General features: G+C 36.3%; 6 protein-coding genes across 6 annotated transcripts; 3 read left to right on the top strand and 3 right to left on the bottom strand.

Moving 5' to 3' along the window:
• Positions 1 to 526: 526 nt before the first annotated feature.
• On the top strand, positions 527 to 2,732 carry GCK72_014033 (uncharacterized protein; the record flags this gene model as incomplete). The annotated part of the gene is made up of 10 exons (XM_053730112.1): positions 527 to 564; positions 613 to 883; positions 951 to 1,048; positions 1,113 to 1,270; positions 1,317 to 1,556; positions 1,609 to 1,836; positions 1,880 to 1,978; positions 2,025 to 2,236; positions 2,283 to 2,521; positions 2,567 to 2,732. The coding sequence occupies 10 exons, from the start codon at positions 527 to 529 to the stop codon at positions 2,730 to 2,732; spliced, it is 1,749 nt and encodes a 582-aa protein (XP_053584884.1).
• Positions 2,733 to 3,418: 686 nt separating this feature from the next.
• Positions 3,419 to 4,690, top strand: GCK72_014032 (uncharacterized protein; the record flags this gene model as incomplete). Its single annotated transcript, XM_003107882.2, has 6 exons — positions 3,419 to 3,483; positions 3,530 to 3,716; positions 3,763 to 4,059; positions 4,105 to 4,218; positions 4,261 to 4,419; positions 4,466 to 4,690. The coding sequence occupies 6 exons, from the start codon at positions 3,419 to 3,421 to the stop codon at positions 4,688 to 4,690; spliced, it is 1,047 nt and encodes a 348-aa protein (XP_003107930.2).
• A 212-nt stretch (positions 4,691 to 4,902) lies between these two features.
• Positions 4,903 to 5,220, bottom strand: GCK72_014031 (uncharacterized protein; the record flags this gene model as incomplete). The annotated part of the gene is made up of 2 exons (XM_003107993.2): positions 4,903 to 5,020; positions 5,072 to 5,220. 2 exons carry the CDS (start codon positions 5,218 to 5,220, stop codon positions 4,903 to 4,905), a joined length of 267 nt encoding a protein of 88 aa, XP_003108041.1.
• Positions 5,221 to 7,631: 2,411 nt separating this feature from the next.
• GCK72_014030 (uncharacterized protein) lies at positions 7,632 to 8,350 on the top strand (the record flags this gene model as incomplete). Its single annotated transcript, XM_003107999.2, has 5 exons — positions 7,632 to 7,742; positions 7,790 to 7,895; positions 7,940 to 7,986; positions 8,036 to 8,164; positions 8,213 to 8,350. 5 exons carry the CDS (start codon positions 7,632 to 7,634, stop codon positions 8,348 to 8,350), a joined length of 531 nt encoding a protein of 176 aa, XP_003108047.2.
• Positions 8,351 to 8,485: 135 nt separating this feature from the next.
• On the bottom strand, positions 8,486 to 8,938 carry GCK72_014029 (uncharacterized protein; the record flags this gene model as incomplete). Its single annotated transcript, XM_003107701.2, has 3 exons — positions 8,486 to 8,626; positions 8,674 to 8,747; positions 8,794 to 8,938. The coding sequence occupies 3 exons, from the start codon at positions 8,936 to 8,938 to the stop codon at positions 8,486 to 8,488; spliced, it is 360 nt and encodes a 119-aa protein (XP_003107749.2).
• Positions 8,939 to 9,718: 780 nt separating this feature from the next.
• On the bottom strand, positions 9,719 to 10,549 carry GCK72_014028 (uncharacterized protein; the record flags this gene model as incomplete). Its single annotated transcript, XM_003107784.2, has 6 exons — positions 9,719 to 9,823; positions 9,874 to 9,939; positions 9,988 to 10,098; positions 10,148 to 10,283; positions 10,331 to 10,479; positions 10,532 to 10,549. 6 exons carry the CDS (start codon positions 10,547 to 10,549, stop codon positions 9,719 to 9,721), a joined length of 585 nt encoding a protein of 194 aa, XP_003107832.1.
• Positions 10,550 to 12,968: the final 2,419 nt, after the last annotated feature.

Here is a 12,968-nt window from a genome sequence, read left to right as displayed (position 1 = left end):
TTTCATGGTTTCTTCCAGAAGTTTTATTTGTTGCAACAATCGATTCGACCTGAGGCTCTTCATACAAACCTAATTTATCATTTTTCGTCATTTTTATCAACAAAAGCCAAGCATCTTCTTATCAATTCAGAGTGTTAAGAGTGCACGTTGGGGCACGAGACAACCCCACAGCTCTCAATTATTTGATTCGCTTTTTTTCGGTTTCCTTGTACAAAAAACACAACTAGAACAATAGAGACGATAAAGAAAAAGAGCAGATCATGTGCTCCGAATAATTGGTGTTTCATTGTCTTTAAAAAATCACTGACTCATTTTGAGTTAACATCAATAACCAACTAGATGCCCCCATTTCTTGCTGAATTCACCGAAAACGTATGTAAGACACCAAGAAACCCGTTATCAATGTCAGGATTGTTTCGCTGATTACTACAATTTACTTACAGTTCTTTTAATCGACTGTTTGCAGGTTTTTCGACGTTTTCGACGACACGACTCAAACGAAAAATCGTCGATTTCCTGTGGAAAAATGTCGTCGTACGGTGCAATTGGTGTAGACGATAATGAGTAAATCAACGGTAACAGATTTCAATTATGAATGTTAATGTTTTTCAGCACTGATCCGCTTCTTGATGACGAACCGCCACGCCGTCTACCACCAGCTGGAGGTGTCCCAATTGGTCGAAGACGGGCCATTTCCGCATCACAGATTGGTTCAGCTCCATCACAATCAGTTTCTCGACAACCCTATTTGTTCACTGGGGGACTTGGATTACGAGATGAAAGTTTGCTTTCGTTACATTCAGAAGATGATCTGCATCGTGAACATAATAATGCACTTCGATATCGTCTGTACAATCGGCTAGATCCTGGAGGAGAACATTTGGTACGTGTTTTTTAAAATAAATTAAAAATCGTTTGTCATTCAAATTATATGCAAGATTAAGTTGCAGACAATGCCAGATCATGTTCTTCCTCCAAATCTTTTCTCTATTTTGCCATTTGAAGAACTTAAAGATGTATCGGGAAAACAAGGAAGTATTGTCACAATGTAAGTTTTGATTCAAAATCTTTTTGGCTATCTATCCAGAAAAAATATTTTTATACTGCTTCAGATTTTCAATATGGAATACAATGATGGGTACATCATTACTTGCCATGCCATGGGCTCTTCAACAAGCTGGTTTAGTGCTTGGAATTGTTATCATGTTGACAATGGCCGCCATTTGTTTCTACACTGCATATATTGTTATTGAAAGTCCGAAAAGATTACGTACGACAGCATTTCCCAGTAATAATGTTTCAAAACGATTTTTCAGAAGACCTATCCGTTGATCCTCTTCTCGCAGAATTCTCCGATGTCTGCAAATCATTATTCGGTCGTGTTGGAGAGTACTGTGCAGTTGTGTTCAGTGTATGTGTTTTAATTGGAGGAATCATCGTTTATTGGGTTCTCATGTCGAATTTCTTGTATTATACCGGAGCAGTCGTATACGAGTCCATGCAACCGAACAGTACCACAATTCCAGTTATGGAAAATAAGACATTCACGTGTGATGGTCAGTTTTTCTTGTTAAAACTTCAGATCTGAAAAATTTTATAAATTTTTAGTTTACTGTCCTGAACAAACCTCCCAATGGACAATTCCACAATGGGAAAAGCAAATTTTTGATGCTGTTGGTGAATTCGAAGGAGGAGAGACTGGAGATGACTCGTGGAGTTTCGACAAATTCTGGACACTTCGTGGTACTGTTCCAATTTATTTGGCAGTTGCTCTTTTCCCATTGATGAATTTCAAATCTCCAACTTTCTTCACTAAATTCAATGTTCTTGGCACAAGTAAGTTTTCCCAGTTGCGAGAGTCATTCTACTTCTATTTCAGTTTCTGTTATGTATCTATTGATGTTCGTTTTCTCGAAGTTACTTGAATGCGGAGTTAACATGGATTTCTCAAATCCGAAGTCAATGCATTATGTACAATGTAAGTTTTTAAGTTCCAATTATCCGACCAAATGAATATTTTTCAGTAGCCAACATGCATTTCCCCGCACTCAGTGGTACTCTCACGTTATCTTATTTCATTCACAATGCAGTTCTCACTATTCTTCGTAATCAAAAACATCCTGAGAATAATGCAAGAGATTTGTCAATTGGATACTGTTTAGTTGCTTTCTGTTACGTGTTCATTGGATTCACTTTTTTCGCTGCTTTCCCAGTTCAACGAAGTTGTATCAGTGATGTAAGTTACTGTTCTTATCAGATTAATTTAAAAAGTATTATTTCAGAACTTCCTAAATAACTTCGGAGCTGGTGATGTACTTTCGTCGACTGCTCGTCTGTTCTTGTTGTTCCAAATGATCACAGTTCTTCCTTTGTTGATGTTCCTCGTCCGTTCTCAATTATTCTATGCTATTTTTGGACAAACTTGGCCTGGAGCAATCAAAGTTATCCTCCTCAACTTGATTCTTATTAGTATTGCTGTTGGGTTTGCTACATTCTATCCAAATGTTGGAAGTATTTTGAGGTGAGTAGATGACGAGGGCCTGGAATATAAATGTCTTCTTTTCAGATACGTTGGATCAATCTCTGGACTTGTCTACGTTTTCGCTTTACCTGCAATGGTTTATCTGAAACAAAGTAAAGCTGCTGGAACTCTTACACCTCTGAAGAAATACGTGCATTATGGAATTGTTGCCATTGGAGTTTTGAACCTTATTGCTCAATTTGTCATTTAGATTTTAGGAAGAGATATAATAGATTAATCAGATCAATAATTGATTAATTTGTGTTCTTTGAAGAATCACACCAATCACCTCTTTCGTCTATATATCATCTTATCACTTGTATTATCTTATCATTCTTGTCTCATCCCTCGTTTTTTTCTTCAATCAGACTAACACCTGATCTATTCATTTTTCAAATTACCACCAAATCAATTTCGTGTTTCATACATTGTCTGTGTATTTTTGTCATGTCACGGCCATCAATTCTTTTTTCGAGTTTCTTGTACAAAGTTCTTTGAAGATTTAGAATTTCCCACTTGATTCCTTGTACTACGGTTTGCTCATTCTTGAATATATATCTAGTTCAGTTGTCTAACGATATCTTATTGTATTATCTAATGAATTTTGTTAAATTAATTGAATTTTGAACTTCCCGATAGATATTGTGAATTTCAGAAAGAACACTTATTTAAAAAAGAAATAGTTCAAAAGTTTCAATTTCGTCTGAATTTAGGTTGGTAGTCGATCGAACTGAAAATGCCGACGATACGAAGCAACAATGTAGTGTTCAATTTGATAACAAGAAGGCCAGTTTTCATTCTTATCTCTGTCTTCCTAAGTCTATCAAAATTGTTTCCTATCTGTAGTTTTGTATTTTGTTCCTTTTCAGGTCATTCACCACGTCACCCATCAAAAATATGAGCTTCGTGGAGAAAGTTCGATTGCTGGATTACTGGAAAATTCAAGATTCCGCTCTCCAAAAGTAATTGAAAAATATATTTTCCAATCTGATAATGTATCAAATTTAGTGAATTTCCACGTTCTCATCTAGTTTTGATGGTGGACCGACGTCTTCTCGTCACTAAAGATGCTCCAGAAGTCAGAATGGTTGAACATTCATATGGAGAATTGAAACAACTTCTCGGAGAATATGGATTGCAGTTCGATTTGAGCAACTCTTGTCTTTTAGATGCTCTTCCAGCTGACAATGACATGGTAATTCAGCCATTGATCTCACAAATATTCATCTTCCAAGTTGCAGATTCCTCTCTTCGGAACATCCATCGAAGCCGCCGATCCTCCAGAAGACTCACCAATTTCTAAAAAAGATGTTCTGAAACAACTGGGAAATAGTTTAGGAGGACGGTTTACTGACATCAGAATGGCCATGTTGACAATGAGAGAAGAGAGACAACGGAATCTTCTTGCTAAATTCCAATCGCTCACCAAATGGGCAGCCACGTATCGAAGGTGTCCAAAGTGTGCAGCTGCTTTGAAAATGAGATCGAGTAAGAGTGGAGCAGAGTGTGTGACTTGTCAGAGAGTCTACTATCCAACTGTAAGAATACCAAAATGATCATATCGAGCTCACGAATAATTTCAGTTTTCACCAGTTTCAATCACTCTCATTACTGATCCAACCAACGAACATGCTCTTCTCGTCAGACATCGTGGCTCGGCTGGAGGAGTTTTCACTGCTGTAGCCGGATTTGCTCATGTAAGAATATCTCCCGAATCAGTTTTGTCAATTAAATTTCAGACGGGTGAGAGCATGGCTGAATGTGCACGTCGTGAAATCGCCGAAGAAGTTGGAATTGAAGTGGATTCAATTCGTTCATTAGACATGTCTCAACCATGGCCAATGCCTGATTCATCACTTATGGTTGCTCATGTGGCGGTTGCTAATATGGATCAGAAGGTGACAATCTACCCAAAATGAGTGACTTTGAATATTGTGTTTTCAGATTTCTGTATGTCCGGATGAACTCGAAACAGCTCAATGGTTCTCACGGCATCAAGTCCGTCAAGCAATGGAAACTACCCTTGCTGATCCATTTTTAAAGAAACTTCCACTCACACTGGATGATCGTCAAACACTTCATTATATCCCACCTGCTGGTGCTATTGCCCATCAAATGATTAGAAAATGGGTCGACGGGAAAATAGATTGCCATAATTCTAGAATGTAGTTTTTGAATCTTTATTTGTATTTCTTTTTTTTTCATATCAGTTTTTATGTCAATTTTTTACAATTCGAGGAATCAGAAAAAGGATTTAGAAGAGGTTGTGTACAGTTTGTTTCTTTTTTGGTTGGAAAAATGTCAGGATTGAGGGAAAATCGTATTGGTAGTAGAGGGAGATTTCTGAAGAAAAGGAGAATAAGATTCGAAATGAATAATAACTAACAACAGTCACAGCAATCAGCAATACAACATCCAGCACAACACGCCAAAAGAGCAACGAGACAGCAATTGTCACTTCCTCCGCTTCTTCCACCTCCACGACGTTCTTCTACGACACTGAAAATATTTGTATAGAAGATTGGGAATTGACAATAATTCAAAACTTACACAACATGTGGTTGTTGTGGATAATAAGCTCCTGGTTGTCCTTGTGGATAATATCCTCCTTGTTGAGGAACATATCCGGCAGATCCTGGTGGTGGATAACCTGGTTGTTGAGTATATGGTGGTGGCTGATTATATGGTTGATACGACATTCTGTAGGTTGTCTGAAAATGGATCAGAACTTTCGGATGAGTTAAATGCCATTTTGTTTAGAAAAAGAAAAGAAATTTTCTGCTAATTTTTAAGTCTGAAAAGCTACAGTTTACTTTGAAATTCAAACAAAGTTTTCTACTTTTCAGATTTCGAACCATAGAAACTGTATTCATCTTTTTTTACAGTATCTGAAAATATGGTGGAATTTCTCCAACTGAACGAACGAGAACTCATTGTAATTCTGATTCAGTTCATATGTGTAAAATCGATGAACGGATCATGTATGACGTTACTTCCGAAAAGAGGGGGAACTATGAAATTGTGGGTATAGAAAGTTGAGTGTTTAGGTGAAGAGAAGGAGGAGCGAAAGTAGTAAAAGAAGGGATTGAAATAGAGAGAAACAGTGAGAAAATAGAAGAGAAAAAGGCATTGACACAATAGAAAAGTTGCCGATTATTTGCTTTGGTCATATGAATTCAGAGAGATAGAAAAAGAGAAAGGAAGAGGATGAAATGACACGGAATATGGGTGAGTCATTTGGAAAAAACGGTAGTAGGAAGTGACAAATTATAAGGAAGCACCGTTCTCTCATTATTTGTCTTAAGATGGAGATGACGGTTCATTTTTTTGAATTCTTTCTAGTTGATATGGACTTCTTATGGACCTTATGGTACGGTAGACCTTCGGTTTCAATTGAAAAGGAACAAAATGAATAAAAGATGAATGAATTCTATGTAGAAGAACTCTTGAGACTCCAATTCCATTTCAGAAAACACATTTCGTAATCGAAGGAGCTGGAGCATTGCTCGGTTGCCAGGCAACATGTAGACGAGTATTTGTATTTAATCAAAATAGGAAGAAAAGAACAGAACGTGGAATGTACTCAACAAGAGATACAACTGAACGTTTCTAATATAACAAAACAAGAGATAGAAATAGAGAAATAGATGAAAACGCCCTTTTCTCTGGTTGTCTTCCTATTGAACACTGTTTTTCTTCTGTATGAAAAAGAGAAAACAGGTTGAGATGAGTCACAGACCGAAAACCATTGAAATGACTTCGCCACGTCATCGGGGTGACGAAACATTCCGAGAAATGTATTCTGATTTCAGAGAGAAATGCTTACAGGGCCAAAAACACTTTCGATTCAATTTCAGTTGACACATAAAAAGGTTTATACGAGAGAATCATTGAAGCTGTTCCTCCTATGGTGTCCAAGATCTGATAAGACTGAGACAGTCAAAAAAACCAAATACAAGTATCACAGACCTCATGTGACTAATAAAATTAGAATGAAGCATTGTTTATTTTTGAAATCAAATAAAATGCAACTTGTTTATGTGTGTTTCAAGCCTAGAAATATCAATGTCATAAGACCATCTGCTACATGATAAAATATTTAGGAAACAGAATAATCTACTCTCAAAAATAATAAGAATGTGGGCAGGTAAAGCAGGAAAATAGACATAGTTATGAGTAAAAAGAAGGGGCGGGATAGAGTGGAATTGGGTATTTCGCAATGTATTCAGGTGAGAGTATTGGGTTTCCATTTGTCTCCATATGAGTCATGGGTCAAGGATTCTGAGAGTTCAATGAAACATTTTGGAGAGTGAGTGAATGCTCATGTCAAAATATTTTTTGTAAAAATTGAATTTTCAAAAGTTTTTTGGTTTTCTATTGAGGCATAGATCTTGAGCTGAGATGTAAAGGAAGAACTTACTGGTACAATACCGACCAGAAAAGAGTTTTCTAACTTTAGTGAGAAGCAGTCGATCTTGGATAAGACCAAAATCTTTGTTTTTGTAATTGATAATGCCTGGTACAAACTTGGACAGTTATCCGTTAGAAACGCATTCTCAAAACTAGCAGTTCCGATCTGAAAACAATTTTAAAAAATCTTTGATTTTGTGGTTAGTACTAGGCTAGTAGCTCATATTTATCAGATCGAAAGATTATATTTGACAGAAAATTGTAAAGTTGGCAGACAACTCATAGAAAGAAGAACTCAGAGACTCTCTAGAAGTGTCAAACCTAGCGAATTTCGAAATTTAAAAACTAAACTTTGATGACAAGTGGTAAGAGGAAAGATGAAAAAAATAGTCAATTGCGGTAGACTTTGATGCGATGCTCAGTGAGCAAATAGATTTCAGAGAAGAGAATACAAATACAAGACGCAGACATCCAACACTAATGAAACAGGTTTCTGGAGATGGAAAAAAATTTTTGATGTTTGAAATACATAAATACTCATTGATAGATTGATTACATGGTGGAATTCAAAAAACAAAGAACTCTGACAGGATAAAAAGAATTTCACGTCAAGAATAAAAAAGTGAAATGTCTGTACGGGGTTGCCAAGACAGCTATTCTTCTCCAATATTTAGAAATACCCTTTATTGTGGAAAAAACAATGAAAACGGCATTAATTCTAGCTGTCTCATTGGTTTTCTGTCATTTGATTCCATCAGATGGCGGACAATGTCAGATGGGATGGTCCCCCTTGTACCCGTACTGCTACAAGGTTTGTGCTCAAACAGATTTTCAAGGAATCTTTGGTGAAATTTACAGGCTTTCCATCAGAGAGCAATATTTGGAGAAGCTGAGGGAATATGTACAGCTAATTCAGCCCATTTGGTATCAATCCATTCTCTCGAAGAGAATGACCATGTTAAAAGTAAAAACAAAACAAATAAATCTATATAATTATCTTCATTTCAGTGTTGACTAAAACCGGACATCTTCCAGTTTCTTATTGGGAAAACTATGTAAGTTTCAACCAACCACTTCTTCAATTCAATTCTACATCATTTCCAGATTCGGATTGGATTGTTCTACAACACGGCCACTAATCTTTGGGCATGGACAGATGGTTCTCCCACTTCATATTTAAATTGGGCACCGAGAGCACCAGAGTATATGTATAACATGCAGTATCACGCCGCTGTAAGAAATTGTCTTCATCTCTGTCATATGCAATTGATTCTATTTCAGCTAATGCCTGATCGTTCATACAATGATTCTGATTACAACAAAGAGGGCGGACAATGGTATAACATCCAAAATTGGCCAACGAGAGCTTTTGTTTGCAAAAAACTTAATTATGAGCACAAAAATAATAATAAAATATAATGATTGCTTTGATTTCTTTTTCAAGTTCGTTTGTTAGAAATTTAGTTTAGATACTCCGTTTCCTACATTTTCTGTGTATGAATTCTCAAGTTTCACTTTTAATTTCTGAGAAAGTATAGAATAATTTATTTCCTTTCAAACGGATGTTTCAGTAGGTTCAGAAACTAAAAGAAGCTCATCGAGTGATGTTTTCAAAAACGAAGAAAGAGCATCTGCCACTGAACTGTCTGCATCATTCCATGAATCCACGTCTTCTGATTTCCCAAATCGAAATTTCTGAAACAAAATACAATCTTAAACGTGGTTTCAGCTGTTTTCCTTACCTCTTTTGAGGCTTCTTTATTCATAAATCTGTGAAGGCGAATCAAATAATCCCACTGTTTTTCTGCTTCTTCTGCTAGAAAAAAGAACGTTTCGCAACATTAAAAAAAAACAATTCTCACCAGAAATATCGAAAGTGTGCCCAAAATGTGCCCAAATTTCATTCAAATGTTCTCGAGAAACACCAAATTCTTTTTTTCTCCAAATTGCAGGAGTCAAACGAACTTGTTCGATAAACTCTTCCATTTTTCGTGGATCAAGCATCATGGATTTCTGAAAGTTTTATACATAAACTTATCGAAAAAACGGATATTTTCCATGCGGGAAACGAAAGAAAGCCAGACAAGAAATATATCAAAAACTCATTGAAAGTGTGGGAAAGTGTTGTCTATTCTTGGAATTTTTCAAGAGTATTCATTTTGGATGAAGGAGAAAAAGGAGTGTCCTAACACTCTTCACAACATGCTTGCGCGAGAAAAAAGTAAAAAGTTTTGGGCCATAAAAAGCAAACACTGGAAAAAGCTTGAACTTGTCGAAGACTGCTGGAGACCCGTGTTTGTTTGTATTATATTTGTTCTCACATCATATCGCGTTTCGCTTTTCGCCGAAACTTTCTTCTAAATTGTACATGGATCTAGAGATAATAACTTGATAGAGATCCATGAAAAAATTTCTTGTTTAGAATGGGAAATGGTTGCCAAGAGTTCAGCGGGCACATAAAACAATAAATTTGATGCTCAGATATGCGGAAAAATTTTGAGTGGGGAAGGGCTTATGAACAGATGTTCATGATATTGATTTCCGTTTCTGATGCATTCGTCTTCAAAGTTTTTGTGAGAAAGAAAAAACACTTGTCTCGAATTCAAGAAAAACTGTATATGTTGACTCTCTTATTTTTTACATCTAAAATTGCGCCACGGATTGTAAAATTCATAGGCAAGGATATGAACAAAAAAGTCTTCATTTCAAAAAAAAACGGTTTTCACATTATGATGATATTGATTTCAGAGAATGATATATTTTCAGACATGATAATGATGTGAATGCTCAGATTTTCTCCAAATTTATCGAGCTGCTGAGACCCGGATTGAGATCAACTTCCATCGGGGATATTGTTTTACGAGAGCCTTCAATATTGTTGAATACATTTGTCTGAAAAAAGAGAGAAAATTGGAATGGAATATTTAAAAGAAACGCTGAACCTTTGAATCGTTGCGTTGTAGTGAATCATTGGACATAGCAATTTCAGATATTGTATCTAGTCGTTTCTGGAAAATGATACTTTTTGAGAAGTGTCCATTGTCCTGAATTCTTACGTGTTTTGCAGTTTCTTCATCTCTAAATCGTTGAGCTATACCAGCAGCTGCGCCTGTTCTTGAATTAGAATTTGATGAAATTGAGGAACTTCCAGCTATTCGTTCTTCGTACTAAAAAGTTATGATGTTTAGAGTAAAATCTGAAAATTCGAACACATACTTGTCCAATAGTCTCATGATTTCTTGCAGATTCATCTCTATGTGATCTCATATTATCCGTTGATCTTGCCACGTCATTCACACTCAGACGACTAACTGGTTTAAGACTTGCTTGAACTGTTCCATTTTTGGCTTGACTGAATTATAAAATAGACAATTAGACCTCATGAATCTGGTATCCTACCCTTGCTCAAAGTTCTGTAACTGAACTGCTCTGTCATGTTTATCTTCACTGGCACGAATCTGATCCTGACGACATCGACACATCCAAATACATATGCAACAAATGGATAGAATGAAACAAACGAGAACAATTACAGCTATTGATATCAACTGAAAAAAAGGAAAAAAGAGATCTGTGAATACCCCTAATCAGATGACTTACCTCTTGGGAAAACTCCATTCAATCTGAGAAGAAAGAGAAATGAAATGACTCGAAATATGTGGAAACTCAATGAAAAATATGAAGAAAACAAGAAGAGTTTGTAGTCTTCGTCGCCGTGTCGTCGTCGTCTTCGGTCACCGGATGAAGGTAGATCATCACCCGGGGATAATGACGACAAAATACTGTGGAAGAGTGAGAAACGCAGAGATTTAGAGCTCTGAAGTCATCGGATTTGAAGACAAGACCGTGGATTTTGGGAATTTGAAAATAGAGAAAATGTGCTTGAGAAAGAGGGGAAGTTTCGAAAAACGCGTAGTTTAAAAATATCAAAAATATGAGAAATAGCTATATCGTCGGATTTGGAATCATTCGACAAACATCTACAAGCCATATCCTTCTTGAACATCACTCTGTTTTTCAAAAACAAAAAAGAAGAATCAGAGAATGTCTTGATCTTGAGGAAAATGGAATGAAATCCAGTGGGATTTCATGAGTTCATTTATTTCAAAACCTATCAAAAGCCGAACACCAAAATATGAAACCTGGAAAAAAGGAAAGAAACGCAGAGACGAAATAGACAAAAAGGCCTTTCTTTTCTCTTTTCTCTCTTCTAAAATTGACTTGTGAGAGCGCACTCCGTCTCCTTTTTTGAGCTCTTCGTGGAGTCGAGACTTGAATTTCTATGGAAACGCTGAGACTTGGGGATGAGAAAGCAGAGAGTTTGTAGACGGGAAGCATGTGATTTTTCAAGCATAAGCCTCAATTAGAATAGAGAAATTTCCGTTTTGTGATAAACTTTTGAAACAGAGTAGGTGCTGATGTATGACGAAAAAACGAAGGATCAAAGAGATTGTTTCAAAAAAAAAATAGAGAAAAGGGGAAACAGAAGAAAGAATTCCTAGGTTCGTGGATCAATCTGATTGTCAGAAATAATAATATTTAATCTCAGAACAAGCCTAATACCTTGAAGAAGTACTCATACTAATCCTCGATACCTTTCTCCATTAGGCACACCATAAATAGGTCAACGTCTTCTTCCTCTTCTTCTTCTTAAGAGAGATGCTAACTCTTATACCGATTATGTGCTCAACAGTGAGAACGAAACGACGGAAATGACTTTCCGGGTGGCCCATATAACAGAAAACGAAATAGGTGAACCCTTTTTTCAGTAGTAGGTTTAAGTTCAGGGACTACTGATCAAGAAATCTACAGCTGGAGATAAAAAGAAAAGATTGAGATCTCCCGATGATTTCTTCAATAAAAGGGAATTTTCAACTAAAATCAGTTCCTATTTGTTGGAGCCAAGAGGTTGAAATGAATCGGGGGTTTCTTCACAACCAGGTGCCTTATTAATCGGGATTGTAGGGCGCCCAGAGACAGATGTTCAATCTACCCACATCTGTCAATCTATCCCTTCCTTTTTCAACGGTACCGCCCGTCACTCAATTCATCAAAAATTGTCTTTTCTTGGATAAAAATGAGGGTTTGAATGTCACCCTCACAAGCGTATCAATGGGAAAATAAAAAATGAGAAAACGAGGAGAAAATGACCATGAGTTATTTTGAGACTGTTACGATCGCACAGCTGGATGGGATGACATCTGGTTTTTTTGATTTTGGATTCACTGTTTTTTGCAGGAAGTTGTTTTCGTAGAATTATTTAGACGGGAGTTTGAACACTATTGGACATAATAAGGAGTTTAAAAACTTGAAAGTTTTTCAGAACTGGAGAAACTGATATTCAGATCTGAGTTACTGAAGTGAAACAACTTTTTAGAAGAAACGCTTCTGTAACTCTATCTAATTTATTTTGATTATATCGAGATACCAAATTCCTTCATGGAGACGGTTCTTTGGGAGGTTCTTCTTCACATATACTCAATTTTAGTCTTCTATTTCATTTTATCAGTTTGTTTTTTCGTTATAGTCCCTCGAACCTCAGTCCAATTATTTATACCAAATATTATGAAAAACCTCTTCAACCCCTTCTCCTCAGAGTATATATTTTTCACACGAGACATCCAATAAATCCATCTGTCAAAAACTGGGAAACGAATAATTAAAAGTGAAGAAAACAGATGTTAACTGAAGTATTTCTGAACAAAACTTTCAGGTGTAAGTATGAGAAAACGAGAAGCAAAAAGAGTTCGTTGAGTTCAAAACTCAGAAATGAGAAACTTGTCTCCTCCCAAGAACTCATTGATTTCGAGAATATTATGTTTTTTAAACGATTCACTCTAATCTTCGAAGCCATTCACTCGTCACAATACTTTTTCTTGTTTTCTGAGCTTCCAAATGAGCGGATTCTTTCTTTCTTATTTTGTTATATAAATATCATTCCCTAAGCTTTAAATAGGAGCATGCAACGTAGATTTACAGTTTGTGTATTCCAGGAATTCAATTTTGCAGATAGAATCTTCTTGTAGCAGTTTCGACA

The sequence above is a fragment of the Caenorhabditis remanei genome, chromosome IV (genome assembly GCF_010183535.1).
Source record: "Caenorhabditis remanei strain PX506 chromosome IV, whole genome shotgun sequence".
NCBI classification, from domain to species: Eukaryota; Metazoa; Nematoda; class Chromadorea; order Rhabditida; family Rhabditidae; genus Caenorhabditis; species Caenorhabditis remanei.
Note: the sequence above shows the minus strand (reverse complement) of the source record. Positions and strands in the feature narration are given on the sequence as shown.